Below are 13523 nucleotides of genomic sequence, written 5' to 3' on the forward strand. Positions count from 1 at the left end.
ATATAAGAGGCAAAATATAAGACGATTAATTAAAAGGTGAGATGAACGTTGCTGTAATATCTATGTCAAATCCTTTTTTAAAATAGAAAAATAATCCAATAGTCAGTTCGAAATCGCCGTCGCGGTGGTCAGATTCTCAGCAACCGCCGCCTCTTCCATCCGTGAAATGGATTGAATTCGTCGGAATATTATCGTAAATTCTGTAGGGGTGTTTAGAGGAAGAGGAGAAGGAAACCGAGCGCGACGGCGCGTGGCTTGGAGATAAGACGATGATAACGCGATCGAATTTGGCGGAGCAGCTGAGGGAGTATCAGATTCGATCTAAACACGATTGGGCTTCCGTCTCCTTTTTCTCCTCCACCTCCAATCTCACCTCTTCCAGGTATTTCCTTCGTCCTTTTTTAAATTGTTTTAGAAAGCTTCTTTGTATGTTCTGTGGCGATTTAATCATCGCAATTTCTCTAGGTTCGTTTTTTTTTTTTTTTTTTTATTAAAAAAATTGGGAACGGATTTCGCGATTTAGGTGATTTATTCAGAAATTTCGATTTTTTGGAAGCTACGTATTTGGGACATTTTTTTTGTTTCTGTTGGAAATTAAAGTACTAAAGCAGTGTTTATACAATTTGGAAACAATAATTCTATCTGAATTTCGATACAAATTGGTCGATTTTAAAAGAATTTGACTTATTACAAGATGTGTGCACAAATGTTGATAATGAGAAGATTCTCGAAATGTCAAATAAAGTGGACATTTTCGAATTGCTGTGTTACTCTCTGAGTTGTTTGTCGAATTTACGAGTGGATCATTAAGCACGCTGAATATTGGTTTTCATGGATTCATATATGTTTAGGATGGATCTGATTTATTCTTCAGGAGCTGTATATAAGAACTTTAACTGCCGAATTGTTTTCCCTTTTCTTCTGCCAAAAATATGGTGATGTATATAAAAAACTGACACGAGTTTCCCACATCAACAACGTCAACTTTTATCTTTGGCTATAGAAGATTCAAACTATATACATGAGGCAAGTATAGCCAAGAAGAAAAAGATCAAACTTTGGCTCGCAGCCGTTAAGAGAAATGTTTCGAGAGTAAAAACAACAAACTGATCATCATCTTCTATCCTGTTAAACTACCACGTTCATATTCTCGAAATGACCCACTATAGAATCTAGGAACACCACCCCCCCCCCCCCCCCCCCCCACCCCACCCCCCTTTATTAAAATTTCTAAACACAGCTATCCAAGAGCATTTACCATGGAATGAAAAAGGAAAAAATAGATCAGTAGGGGAAACTGAATCTAGAAGCCAGTTCAAGGATTTATGAGAAGACGTGAATCTGCATAAGCTATAATAAAGTTTTGTTTGCAACTTTCTACATTGTCACGTGGAATTGAGTTATCGCCGTAATTGTAAACTATTATGTCAATGAATAATAGGGTGAGCACGAGTTCACGACCAGGCTTGTAAGAAATTAGATCCCTTTTGTGGATATTAGTTGTTTCCTCGACTCAGTTTTCAGTGACCTCAAGGTCAGGACTCTCCTTACTTATTTTGAGAATTATATTACTATTACTCTAATGATGGAAGGACTCGTGACAATTGTGAAAAGGCATCGTATAATGGCTGCGGTTCCTTTTCAGATAACTACAGAAAGTCAAATTATCCGAGTTGGTTGCATTTGGTACATGGATCCTAATAAGCTGATTTTATTTTTGGAAATTGGTCAACATTATCATTGAATTTGATTTTTTTTTTTTTAAATTTCAAACTACTAGTTGGTCGGTACTGTCATTTCTTCGAAATGTTCTCTACTTGTGTTTACAAGTCATTGCTTTACTTGTTAATCTTTTCACCCACGTCGTAACTCTTTGTCAGAAATATACAGCACCTTCTTTCCGATTATCCATTTTATGATTTATCATTCATTCTCATAAATCGACACAGTTTATGGCTTCTAATGTAATAAATCTCTTTCCTTTCTGGATGCAGGGTTGATGTTGCGATCTTTGTTATATGGGAGCTGGTTATTCTAGCTTTCCTCGTCTTCTCAGCAGTTTCGTTATATTTTAGGCATTTGAGGGTAGCTATTATCTTATTCTGCATTACCCTGATATTACTCTTATTCATGAAAATTACCAAGCAGATACGACTAACCCGGAAGAAGAAGCGAAGGATGATGCTTCCTTTATCTATGTAGATGCCCAATTTATATTATTATTTTTCTTTTTATTTTTTTAACAAGAAAATCAATTTCTTCATGTCGACTATGAGAGTTATTGACACTATTGGCCAGCCTATGGTTTTTTTTTTTTTTTTTTTTTTTATGAATTTGTGGTACATGTAATTGTAATTGACAGTTAATCATGTGAAATTTGAGTGTATGAATTCAAGGATTTTTTTTTCAGGATAATTTTGTTTTTTATATAATTTAATTGAAGGTATATTACAATTGCCCCCTCGAGGTAAAGTCTATTTACGAAAAAATCCCTCGTTTTTCCAAAATTACATCCACCCCTTGCAATATGTGGATTTCTACATTAACACCCTTTAGCATGGGGATGGACGTAAGAAATTTACAAACTACAAGGGGCTGGATGTAATTTATCAAAAATAAGGGGTTGTTTGTAATTAGACTTCACCACGGGGAAGTGGTTGTAATATGCCCATTGTAAGACTATGTTTCAACTTTCAAAGACGAAATACGTGAAAGCCCACGGAAATGCCCAACCCAATCATACTTTTAATCAGCCTCGCACATATGATTCGGCCCACGAATAGATTGGGCGAGTCGGTAAATAAGGAACAGTGAAGGGGCATATTTGAGATTTCCTCTAACTTCGGGGGTGTACCTAAATTACCATTTTGATCTCCACTTCCTCTTCTTCCCCAAATCGCGTATAGTTTTCTGATCAGTTCAGCCCTAGGAATCCAATCTACAATTCGGGAGAAGGAGAAAAAGGAAGAAAATGGCAGGAGGACACGGCCATGGCGTAACGTACAAAGGCGTTACTTTGCATCAACCCAAACGCTGGCACACTGTCACTGGCAAAGGTCTTTGTGCCGTCATGTGGTAAAATATTTTTGCTCCTTTTTTTACATATATCCAGATATTTTTCTTCCTTTCCTTTTTTTGATTGAAATTTCTACCAATTAAAACTATAATTGTTTTGTTGGATAGAATTAGAGATCTGTTTGTGTGTGTCGTGATTCGATTGGAACTGGTTCTAGGCTTCTAGCTGCTGAATTTTTTGTTTTTCGTTTTTGGCAATCAATGATTTTATGTCGAAAATCTGTTAATTTGTGTGAAATGCTGACATTCGGAAAGCTTGTTTGTGTGCTCGATGTTTGAGGGATTGGATAATGGAATTTTTACGACGTCGTCACTCATTCCGTGAATCTCATCTTAATTTTATGTTTTATGTTTGTAGATTAATTCTGAATTGTTGTGGGTGATTTTTGACAGATCCTTGTTCTGACTGTTTTTGATACTATACATGATTTATTCCTCCATCGAAAGTTATTTCTTATCAGTTGACCAAAGTAAGTAAGCCTGATTGCTGATGCTGATGATTTCAGTGCAGAGTTGTGTCCTGTAGTGAAAACTCTTGGTTTTTTTCACTTCTTTATCCTGTTTAATTCTCGTTTTCCTTTTCTTCTTGTCTGTGATATGAAACAGAAACATTTCTGTTATAATTACTGAATACATCTTTTTATCTACGACTAATGAGACTTAAAAAACTCTTCCTTCCATCCAGATTCATATTTACAAAGACCTCCCCTCTACGTTTGCGCCAGCTGAATATCCAAATAGAATTCAAAAACTGACCATTTTCTGTAAATTTTAGAAATTAAAAACCAACATGAATTATTTTATTCCTGCATGATGGTAATGCTTATGTATTTCGAGATTGATCCATTTGTAATTTTTATAAGTTGAAGACTGAAGTGATTTCTTTGTAATTTTCACGATTAAACTCTATACTATCATCTTAAATTTTATAATATCTTAAATGTAGAAATGTTTGAGATTTGGAATTTCGCTCTTAGAATAGATTCAATCAGCATTTTATTGTTTTCACATGATATAAAAATGCCCAACCCTATTAATAAGATCCATTGCTTTGATCTTCACTCACAAATACAATGCCACAAAGTATAATGTATGTGTCCCATATTCTTATAATGAATGTCTTCTAAGAAGTGTTTTATGTGATTGCTTGATGCCTATCGATATGAGTTTTTACATGTCTGCATATGGCTTTGAGTTTCTTATGAGTTATATCTTTAACATATTGTATTTTTCAGGTTTTGGGTTCTCTATAGGGCAAAGCAAGATGGTCCTGTGGTGTTGGTGAGTTTTTCTATTTCATATCGGCATTGTACTTTAAAGTACCATCCTTGAATGATTTTCTGAAGTAATTTCATGCTTTTAGGGCTGGAGGCATCCTTGGGATGGCCATGACGGTGATCATCACTAGGTAATTCTTTATTTTCATCCAATTTATGAGTTTGAACTCGATCAGTGCTAAATCTATGGATATCATGCATGTTACATCCAATTCAACTCCATGCTTGTGAAGTTTGTGATTATCTTAATAAACAATGTGATAGTCGTGAGTATATTTATTTGTGTTCTTGAAAAGAACTATACCCCAGCCCAACCTTTGCAACTCAAACCCCAAATTATTGAAAAGGTATAATTAAGTGAATACACTTGACAATACCATCCTACTATACAATTATACAAACCTATAGACCTGCTACTTCGTGGGAATATCTATTGTAATTTTCTTTTTCCAGTTATGAGATTTATGCACGCTTTAAACCGTAAGATATGAAAGTGTGTACACTTTTTTTTTTGGTATCCACCTTAAGTATAGATTGACACTGCTGTCTGTACTGTTGACGTTGGTCTGAACTTGGTTTCGTGATTGTTTGTTGTAATGAGAATTACTATTGAACTAAAAGTGAGTTATCTGCAAGTGTATGAAGTAAGATCTGAGTGGATCTGTGAAAGTTGGAGTATCGGGTAGTATGTGCGGATTATAATATGGGGCTATTTAAGCTTCTCTGTGGAATTTAGTGAAGTGTTACATAGGGTTCATATGTAACTATATTCCTCGCGAACTGCGGTATTTGGATTTTACTTCTCACAATCATCATTTTGTTTGAAAACAAAATTACTAGAATTTCAGGGGAATGGTTATCGTCTTTCTTCTTTCGTCATGTGGGCTTATTATTGCTTGAAAATTTTATGTACGTGGTACCTGAATGTGCGTCACGTGTCACAGCAGATGCATATGTGTCGTGAATATGCACTGCATGTCAAGGTTGATGCATCCATCAAATGTAAATGCGAAAACCTAGTTGTATTTCGGTTAATAATCTCCGATTTGGCCCATCTACTTTTTGCAGAATTGTAGTTCAATGATGCTAATGTGGACCGTGAAGCAATTCTCGCCATGTTTTCTTGGTGTGAATGGACATTTGTGGGGGTCCTCAGAAAAAAGTTGTGTACAATAAAACGACTGAAGATAAGTCGTCTAACATTGCGTCAGTGAACAATTATTCGATGCTGTGTGTTTGCCTATTATGTTTGTTCCAGTATTTTGTTATTTATTTCCATTTGTTTAATATGATTCTTGTTGACGAAAAGTAAAACCATATCACTGTGGAAATTCTACTCTATATTCCTATAAGAAAGCAAGAATATAATTTGGAACGTTGAGTCAGCCGCCGAAGATGAAAACATATAGAAAGCTGACAATAGGAATTTGATTAAGGAAGTTGCTTAGCAACTATTTGGTCAATCAAAGTGGTTTGACCGGTCGCATATTGGTTATTGCTTATTGGGGGTGTCTATTACTTGCATGATCAATAAAAATGGGTAAATTACAAATGCCCCCTGAGTTAAGGTTTATCGATGAAAAAGCCCATTATTTTTTCATAATTACATCCACCTCCTTTAATTTGTAAATTTCTTACATTAATATCCTTTCGTAGGGGGATAGATGTAAGAAATTTAGAAACTGCACGAGGCTGGATGTAAATTCTCAAAAAAGAGGGATTTTTTTGTAAAGTATACTTTATCTCAGGGAGGTGGTTGTAATTTATCCGAATAATAATTTGATGTGGGATCCTGCATGGAGGAATTTTGATCTAAATTTCAGTCTTTGAGCTAAATTTAAAATGGTTCTTGAATTTAATTATCATTTCTTTATACCCTCCCCAGAATCATATTTCCTTGTTTAAGGTCTAGTTAAAAATATTGTCTTCCCCTCGAGATAATTTTATGTTTGGTGAAGAGAATCTGCACCTACTAAAAATGATTATGGTTGCGATATCACAATAATACAATATAACGAATTCACTCACGGCCACCAGCAGTTGGCTCTTATTTTGTTTAGATGCCAGTTTTGTGTTATTAATTAATTAGAAGTTTAATCGACCAGATTTAGCTAATAGGCATTTTAAAAAAGAAAAAAACAAAAACAATTTGTCACTTAAAAATCAAATCCAAAAGCATTGCTTATTCGAATAACAGTAGACATATTTTTGCCCTCTTCTAACAAAGAATCATGGAAATGCATTCCATTGATTAAAAAACAAAAGAAAAAAAGGAAAAACATTCCAATGCAAGTATTTGGATTAGATTCGCACTCATCATGTAGTTTATTTATATTTTGAAATGAATCATTAATTCATCAAAAAAATAAAAAAAAAAAAAAAATGAAATAGTTATGTAGCTAATTTATGAACTAAGTGGTAAGAATGTTTAGAAGTGAAGCCCTTGTTCTAATCAACCTTCTAAACATATGCTCCAACTCATCTTCCATGTCTTCCACCATAATCTCCACCTCCTCCAGCCTTTTCGCCGCCGATCGTACGTCCGACGCGCCGCATTTCTCCCAGAAACCCAGGCTATCCACGCGCGTCAGTTTAAGCCTAAATACATGCTGTTCCTTGCGCCCTAAATCCGGTTTCCCTTCCCGGTTCGGCAAGGCGATGAGCGACAACAGCGATTGAACCATCGACAAAGTGGTGGATCTCACTTCCGTCAGCAAATTGACCACCACCACTAGGTTTTGATCCTCCTGCGGCGGCAGTGCGGCGGCGCGCGTGTTTTTCACCCCCTTGAGAGAGTCTAATCTCTTCAGGATCGCCTTTTTGAGCTGCTTCCGTGGGAGGCGGTAGGGGGCGAATAGGTTCCCGCTGTGATCGGCGGCGATGCGGCGGAAGGCGGATCGCAGGTTGTGGAGGTGGTCCTTCACTAGTAGGAGGAGGTCCTTCGCGGCGGCGCACGAGTCCGCCATTTTTAACGCCGCCTCAGACACCTCGTGCGCCCATTTCTCTTGCCCGTGGTCGATGATCTCGAGCTTCGTGCGCGGCGAGTGAAGCAAATTGTTCACTGAATCATGCAACTCTCTTAGAGAATCAAAATCAAGGTCGGATCTCGACATCTCTACACAAAAATTCAAATCCTGTTCTGTTTTTTTTAATCAGATAATTTATTTCGATTTCGATTTTGTTTGAAATAGGAAAAACAGGAAAAATTGAAAGATCAAATCAAACAGCAGCCGTTGATTATCCAGTGAGGTAATTCTTGTGCTCTTGGATTTTAGTATATGATTGATTTCTGCTATTTGATTGAATGGTAAAGAGAATAAATGGGGGGGCTTTATATATATATAAACTTGATATTTTAAAATGAGTATTTTAAATGTGTGAACGGTCAAGGAAGTATCCTTGGTCCTTACATCTACGAACCGAAAGAAACTTCCTCACTTCCACGTATATATTATTTCCCACATGTGTTGGTCTTAAATAATATGGAGTTGATAAACTTGTAAATGTCAAATGATTTCCAAGTGAACGATCAGCGTCTGCAAACCTTTGTCTTGTGGGATAATTTTCATTTTTATCGTCCAAATCGGTTGCATATGTTGAAAAATGAAAATCGTGATATTTTTGTATTTACGCATACGTAAATAGTTATCAGGTGAATTGTAATACTGTAGCAGGAAGTTTCGGTTTCTCTAACATGGAAGCTTCCTTAAATGTAAAAAAAGAAAGAGAGAAATGTGTTGGACCATTTAAGAAATGATAAACCCCACCTTAGTAATATTCAAATTCGTAGCATCTCATCAACCCACTCATCGTAAGTAAAATAAGGTTGATGATATCAGACAACTTACATAGGTATTATTATTGTTGTTGTTAGAGATATATATACTCATTAATATCCAGATTGGATTTGTACGGGGTTGTTGGTTATCCAGCCTAGTCTGAATAAAAAAATGTTGGTCTTGTTGTTGCCATGGGAGCCATAATTAATGTCGAATTTCTCTGATGTGCACGCATGTGTAGATTCATTCGGATACAGTTGTGTGCACGGCTGCTGTCGACATTAATTATTCGTATGTCAACATTCATGCACTCTATTTAATGCTACTCGGGTTATAAGAGTTCAGTTGACTCGGGTTAAATTATCGCTCATTGAGATTTGAGATCATAGAAAATGTCTGTTTTTACCCGTTTATTGGTTGGTAGTTTTACGGACAAGGCGAATCTTGACAACCTAGGTAGATCTGGAAATGATTAAGTTAGAAATCATCCAACTATCGCACAGCCGAGTTGTAACAAGTAATAACCGATTTATTTCTGATTTATAATTTTTCAGAATTTTTTGAGTAGGTCACCGGGTTCGAATTCATCTTTTTCTGTGAAATTAAATTGTTTAAACACTGATGAATACAACTTGAGTCTTGAGAAATGGGTTGAAGGTATCTAATTGGCATCAGCTAGTGTATGTGTAGACAAAGAAAAACAGGAGGAATCTTTAGTTAACCTACTATATCTAACTGACTTGTAGACAAATGAAATTATGTTATGAAATTAATTGTACATCATATGTTTTAGAATTATTGCTGATTAGGCTGGACTTGTCTCTGGGTAGATAGCAATTCGATTATTTATAATCCTTGTTGACAAGTAAATTAGTACTAATCCTCATCGTGGAAAATTGTGATTATAATCCACAAATTAATCATTGATCTACAAGATTTCATTTCTTAATGCTTTGTAGCTCTCAGGTTTCATTTACTCACTGTGCAGTTTTTGTGCCCTATAGAGTATATGGTAAATACCCTCATCAACTATGAATCTTCTTACATGTTCGTCATTACGGTGTTAAATTTAGTGGAATTTTCTAAATTATGTATATTATTCAGTTTGTTACTGCATTAGAGTTTCACATTTTGAAACTAGATAAAATGTGCCTCTTGGCTTGTATATATCAGATTGTGGTGCACCTCAAACTGAGCTTCACATTTTGAACATTTCACGGAATTTAGAAGATTATGTTATGTTGCATTTGACACCATGAAAGAATTATAAAAAAAAAAAAAAAAAACACCATGAAAGTAGACGCGAAACAAGCATAGTTGAAGGGTTATTATAACTTGTAATTACTCGAATATGAGAGATATTTTTTTCATACTTTGATCATGCGTAGTGACCGTCCTTTTAATTTTTACAGCTTACATAATGAGTGAGCCAAATGATTTGGCATTCTGCGTATATACTATTGCCAGCAAACACAAGGCGGAAAAAAACAAAAAAGAAAAACAAGAAAAGAAGATATTGTGTCCGCACTCACTCTCTACGAGTGGATAAAATTCAACCCACGTAGAAGAACTCAAGCAACACCATTCCAATCAATGGCTTCCTCTCGATCGTAATTCCGCCATTTTCCCCATACCTTTCTTGACCTGCAATTTTCACACTCCTCTCCCTTTTTACAAGTACCCCCTACGAACTTCCATTATTCGGAAAAACCCACAGAAAAGCTTTCTTCCATGGCGTCAACACTAACAAACCCATTACTCTCCTCGAAATTCTTCGGCACCCAAATCTTCATCTCTCCCCCAACACCCAAAACAGTCCCAAAGAGATTCGCAGCAGTACCAAAATCACTTCTCAACCACAAAAATTCAAACAAATCACAGAACGCAATCAATCGTGCAGCTCTGGCCGCTTTTCTTTTCTCCTCAATCACCCCGCAAGCTTTTGCACTAGACAACAACATCCCGCCACCCTCCCCTGCACCACAAGTAATTGAAATCGAAGCCCAGAAATCCCCTCTCCAATCACCCGTTGCCCAGAATCTAACCTTAAACGCTCCGAACCCGCAAGCCCAGCCCGCACCCGACATACCCGATGGCACCCAGTGGCGCTACAGCGAATTCTTGAACGCAGTGAAGAAAGGGAAGGTTGAAAGAGTTAGGTTCAATAAAGAAGGAGGTATACTTCAGCTGACAGCTGTCGATGGCCGGAAAGCCGCCGTGGTGGTTCCCAACGACCCTGATTTGATTGATATCTTAGCCATGAACGGAGTTGATATCACTGTGTCGGAGGGCGATTCGGGAAATGGGTTGTTTGGGTTTCTCGGGAATTTGGTTTTCCCATTGCTTGCTTTTGGTGGGCTTTACTTTCTGTTCAGGCAGTCGCAGGGAGGGGCGGGCGGGCCCGGAGGAATGGGTGGGCCGATGGAGTTCGGCCGGTCGAAGTCTAAGTTCCAGGAAGTTCCGGAAACCGGTGTGTCGTTTGCTGACGTGGCGGGTGCCGACCAAGCGAAGTTGGAGCTGCAGGAGGTGGTTGATTTCTTGAAGAACCCGGATAAGTACACCGCGTTGGGTGCGAAGATTCCGAAGGGATGCCTTCTGGTGGGCCCGCCCGGTACTGGAAAGACGCTGCTGGCCAGGGCGGTGGCTGGTGAGGCTGGGGTGCCGTTTTTCTCGTGTTCCGCTTCGGAGTTTGTTGAGCTTTTTGTTGGTGTGGGTGCTTCTAGGGTGAGGGATTTGTTCGAGAAGGCTAAGGCGAAGGCGCCTTGCATTGTGTTCATTGATGAGATTGATGCCGTGGGGAGGCAGAGGGGGGCGGGTATGGGGGGTGGGAATGACGAAAGAGAGCAGACGATTAATCAGCTCTTGACTGAAATGGATGGGTTTTCGGGTAATTCGGGTGTTATTATACTGGCGGCAACTAACAGACCCGACGTTCTTGATTCGGCTTTGTTGAGGCCTGGGAGGTTTGATAGACAGGTCACTGTTGATAGGCCCGATGTTGCTGGTAGAGTCAAGATTCTTCAGGTTAGTTAGTTAGTTATCTCTGATTTTGCCTACTTTTTGCTGTTTCCTGTGCGTATTTGCTTTTTTGTTTCGGAATTTTTGGATTGGAATTGATGTGGAAAGTTTTTGTCCACCTTCGAGTATATATATTGTATTTAGGTCCCTTCATCTGCAATTTCAGTAATTTGTTGGCCATATTCTTGGTAATTTTGTAGCAAATTATGGGGTTTATTTTTCTTTTCTTTTCAGGTGCATTCGAGAGGGAAGGCACTCGCAAAAGATGTTGACTTTGATAAGGTATCAAGACGAACACCAGGTTTCACAGGAGCAGATTTACAAAACCTAATGAACGAAGCAGCCATACTTGCAGCAAGACGTGAGCTTAAGGAAATTAGCAAGGACGAAATATCTGACGCACTTGAGAGAATCATTGCTGGTCCCGAGAAGAAAAACGCCGTCGTTTCTGAAGATAAGAAGAAGCTCGTCGCATATCATGGTAAAAAAATATATATTTGATTTTCATATTTTGCTTATAAATCGTAATATAATGATTGTCTTAAATCTATTTTTTTTTAATAATTTTTTTTAGAGGCTGGTCATGCTTTAGTTGGTGCTTTGATGCCGGAGTATGACGCAGTTGCTAAAATCTCGATTATTCCCCGTGGTCAAGCTGGCGGACTTACATTCTTTGCTCCAAGTGAAGAGAGGCTCGAGTCGGGTTTGTACAGCCGAAGCTACCTAGAAAATCAGATGGCGGTTGCTCTTGGTGGAAGGTCGGTTTTGCCCTTCAGTCCTTTCGGTTGAATATACATTATTGAACTAAAAAAATAATAACACTCTTTAATTTTTTTCGTAATTCAGGATTGCTGAAGAGGTTATATTCGGACAAGACAATGTAACAACGGGAGCATCAAGTGACTTTATGCAAGTTTCGAGAGTTGCAAGGCAAATGGTTGAGAGATTTGGTTTCAGCAAGAAAATAGGACAGGTGGCGATTGGAGGAGGCGGTGGAGATCCCTTCCTCGGTCAACAGGTGCCGTGCCTGAAAATATTCTTCAACTTGTTCCGATTTATTTATTACATTCTTGATCACGGAAATATTCGTTGAATTATAAAAAAAATATATATGTAATTGCAGATGTCGAGCCAGAAAGATTACTCAATGGCAACTGCAGATGTGGTGGATGCAGAAGTGAGGGAGCTGGTCGATACGGCGTACAGTAGGGCAAAGCAGATAATCACAACCCATGTAGACATTCTGCACAAGCTTGCTCAACTGCTCATAGAGAAAGAAACTGTTGATGGTGAAGAGTTCATGAGCCTTTTCATTGATGGCAAGGCTGAATTATTTGTTGCTTGATCGATTGATCGAAATATCGTTTGTATATTTTATACCAATTTTACGCAGCGACAGTGATACGTATAGTCGAGTAAATTTTATGTATTTTTCCGATGATGATGTCAGTCTGTCAGATCTATTTATACATTTAGCTAACATGCATCAATTCATGCACATGGTGAGGAAAAAAAAATGACTATTGAGAGAACTATACCTTCAATTATTAGAATTTGTTGCATATATTTCATAATTATAGTAAATTTCTTTTCCTGCATTTAAGAACCCTTTTTAAAACTCCCTCTTTATTTCATTTTAAATGTCTCTTAATTCGAGTAAGCATTTGTTCCATATAATTACTATTATAATTTATAAGCTTGCATTTCCAATGAAACTAATTTTGAGGAGGATTGTGGGCATTTCCAAGAAATGAACTCCTAACCAAAGTTAGATCATAATTTTAGTACTGATACCTAGGTGGGTATTTAATATACCAATAGATTTCGTTAATTGCCACTCCCCAAAATAAAACACTAATTTTTATTTTTTAATTAATATTTCTCAATTGTGAATAATTTTCCTTCAAAGGCTAAAACTTTCCGTATCCTGAAAAATACTTGCTGATTAAGGTGGCGTTTGTAAAAAAAATATTTGAACGCACAAGTTAGTGATTATTTCGTGTTTGCACATATACTGAAAAATCAAATTAAACTGAAAATGCAAGTCTATTAGTACTTTTAAATTACAACATAAGCAAAAGCTGTTTTTGCAAACAACTAAAGACAAAATATGAGCAAAAAAAGCTCAGAATATGTTTCTAAATTATTTTGCAAACACCACCTAATTATAGTTGACGAGCTGCTCCGATAATTAATTCCAAAATCTCTAGAAAAATTCCCTAGAAGACCAATATCCATGTTAGATAAATCCATTTCATGCATCTCCTTTTAATAATGTTTAATCCCACTTTTAGACACCCTAATCAAAACAGCAGTAGGACAAATAATACTACTTGGTCCATGCCTTAAAGCTAAAAAAAAAAAAAAAAAAAAA

The 13523-nt window shown here is 37.2% G+C and overlaps 4 protein-coding genes across 5 annotated transcripts; 3 read left to right on the forward strand and 1 right to left on the reverse strand.

Annotated features, from left to right (window-relative positions):
- The first annotated feature begins 135 nt into the window (after window positions 1-135).
- Window positions 136-2415, forward strand: LOC105958955 (uncharacterized). The gene is made up of 2 exons (XM_012982954.2): window positions 136-382; window positions 1995-2415. Exons 1-2 carry the CDS (start codon window positions 270-272, stop codon window positions 2200-2202), a joined length of 321 nt encoding a protein of 106 aa, XP_012838408.1. The 5' UTR covers window positions 136-269; the 3' UTR covers window positions 2203-2415.
- A 416-nt stretch (window positions 2416-2831) lies between these two features.
- On the forward strand, window positions 2832-5677 carry LOC105959616 (NADH dehydrogenase ubiquinone 1 beta subcomplex subunit). Its single transcript, XM_012983761.2, has 4 exons — window positions 2832-3075; window positions 4311-4356; window positions 4439-4483; window positions 5421-5677. The coding sequence occupies exons 1-3, from the start codon at window positions 2972-2974 to the stop codon at window positions 4481-4483; spliced, it is 195 nt and encodes a 64-aa protein (XP_012839215.1). The 5' UTR covers window positions 2832-2971; the 3' UTR covers window positions 5421-5677.
- An 823-nt stretch (window positions 5678-6500) lies between these two features.
- LOC105958833 (DUF241 domain protein, putative (DUF241)) lies at window positions 6501-7465 on the reverse strand. The gene has a single exon (XM_012982835.2). The coding sequence runs from the start codon at window positions 7463-7465 to the stop codon at window positions 6764-6766; it is 702 nt and encodes a 233-aa protein (XP_012838289.2). The 3' UTR covers window positions 6501-6763.
- VAR1 (FtsH extracellular protease family) lies at window positions 7369-12593 on the forward strand. Of its 2 annotated transcripts, XM_088813745.1 has the most exons (7): window positions 7369-7450; window positions 7544-7601; window positions 9544-11155; window positions 11384-11630; window positions 11724-11907; window positions 11996-12167; window positions 12273-12593. In XM_088813745.1, the coding sequence occupies exons 3-7, from the start codon at window positions 9863-9865 to the stop codon at window positions 12492-12494; spliced, it is 2118 nt and encodes a 705-aa protein (XP_088669871.1). In that variant the 5' UTR covers window positions 7369-7450; window positions 7544-7601; window positions 9544-9862; the 3' UTR covers window positions 12495-12593. The 2 variants fall into 2 exon arrangements, with proteins under 2 accessions (XP_088669871.1, XP_012839216.2); XM_012983762.2 differs by lacking the exons at window positions 7369-7450; window positions 7544-7601 and adding an exon at window positions 9112-9143.
- The last annotated feature ends 930 nt before the right edge of the window (window positions 12594-13523 follow it).

Source organism: Erythranthe guttata, chromosome 14 (assembly GCF_056151865.1).
Source record: "Erythranthe guttata isolate IM_541 chromosome 14, IM_541, whole genome shotgun sequence".
In the NCBI taxonomy this organism is placed as follows: domain Eukaryota; kingdom Viridiplantae; phylum Streptophyta; class Magnoliopsida; order Lamiales; family Phrymaceae; genus Erythranthe; species Erythranthe guttata.

Bases quoted from the DNA above. Each gene is read 5' to 3' on its own strand.
- LOC105958955 (XM_012982954.2), top strand. From the start codon at position 270: ATGATAACGCGATCGAATTTGGCGGAGCAGCTGAGGGAGTATCAGATT. The intron at 383-1,994 runs GTATTTCCTTCG...TTCTGGATGCAG, and splicing joins TCCAATCTCACCTCTTCCAG to GGTTGATGTTGCGATCTTTG.
- LOC105959616 (XM_012983761.2), top strand. From the start codon at position 2,972: ATGGCAGGAGGACACGGCCATGGCGTAACGTACAAAGGCGTTACTTTG. The intron at 3,076-4,310 runs GTAAAATATTTT...TGTATTTTTCAG, and splicing joins GGTCTTTGTGCCGTCATGTG to GTTTTGGGTTCTCTATAGGG. The intron at 4,357-4,438 runs GTGAGTTTTTCT...TCATGCTTTTAG, and splicing joins AAGATGGTCCTGTGGTGTTG to GGCTGGAGGCATCCTTGGGA.
- LOC105958833 (XM_012982835.2), bottom strand. From the start codon at position 7,465: ATGTCGAGATCCGACCTTGATTTTGATTCTCTAAGAGAGTTGCATGAT.
- VAR1 (XM_088813745.1), top strand. From the start codon at position 9,863: ATGGCGTCAACACTAACAAACCCATTACTCTCCTCGAAATTCTTCGGC. The intron at 11,908-11,995 runs GTCGGTTTTGCC...TTCGTAATTCAG, and splicing joins GCGGTTGCTCTTGGTGGAAG to GATTGCTGAAGAGGTTATAT. The intron at 12,168-12,272 runs GTGCCGTGCCTG...ATGTAATTGCAG, and splicing joins ATCCCTTCCTCGGTCAACAG to ATGTCGAGCCAGAAAGATTA.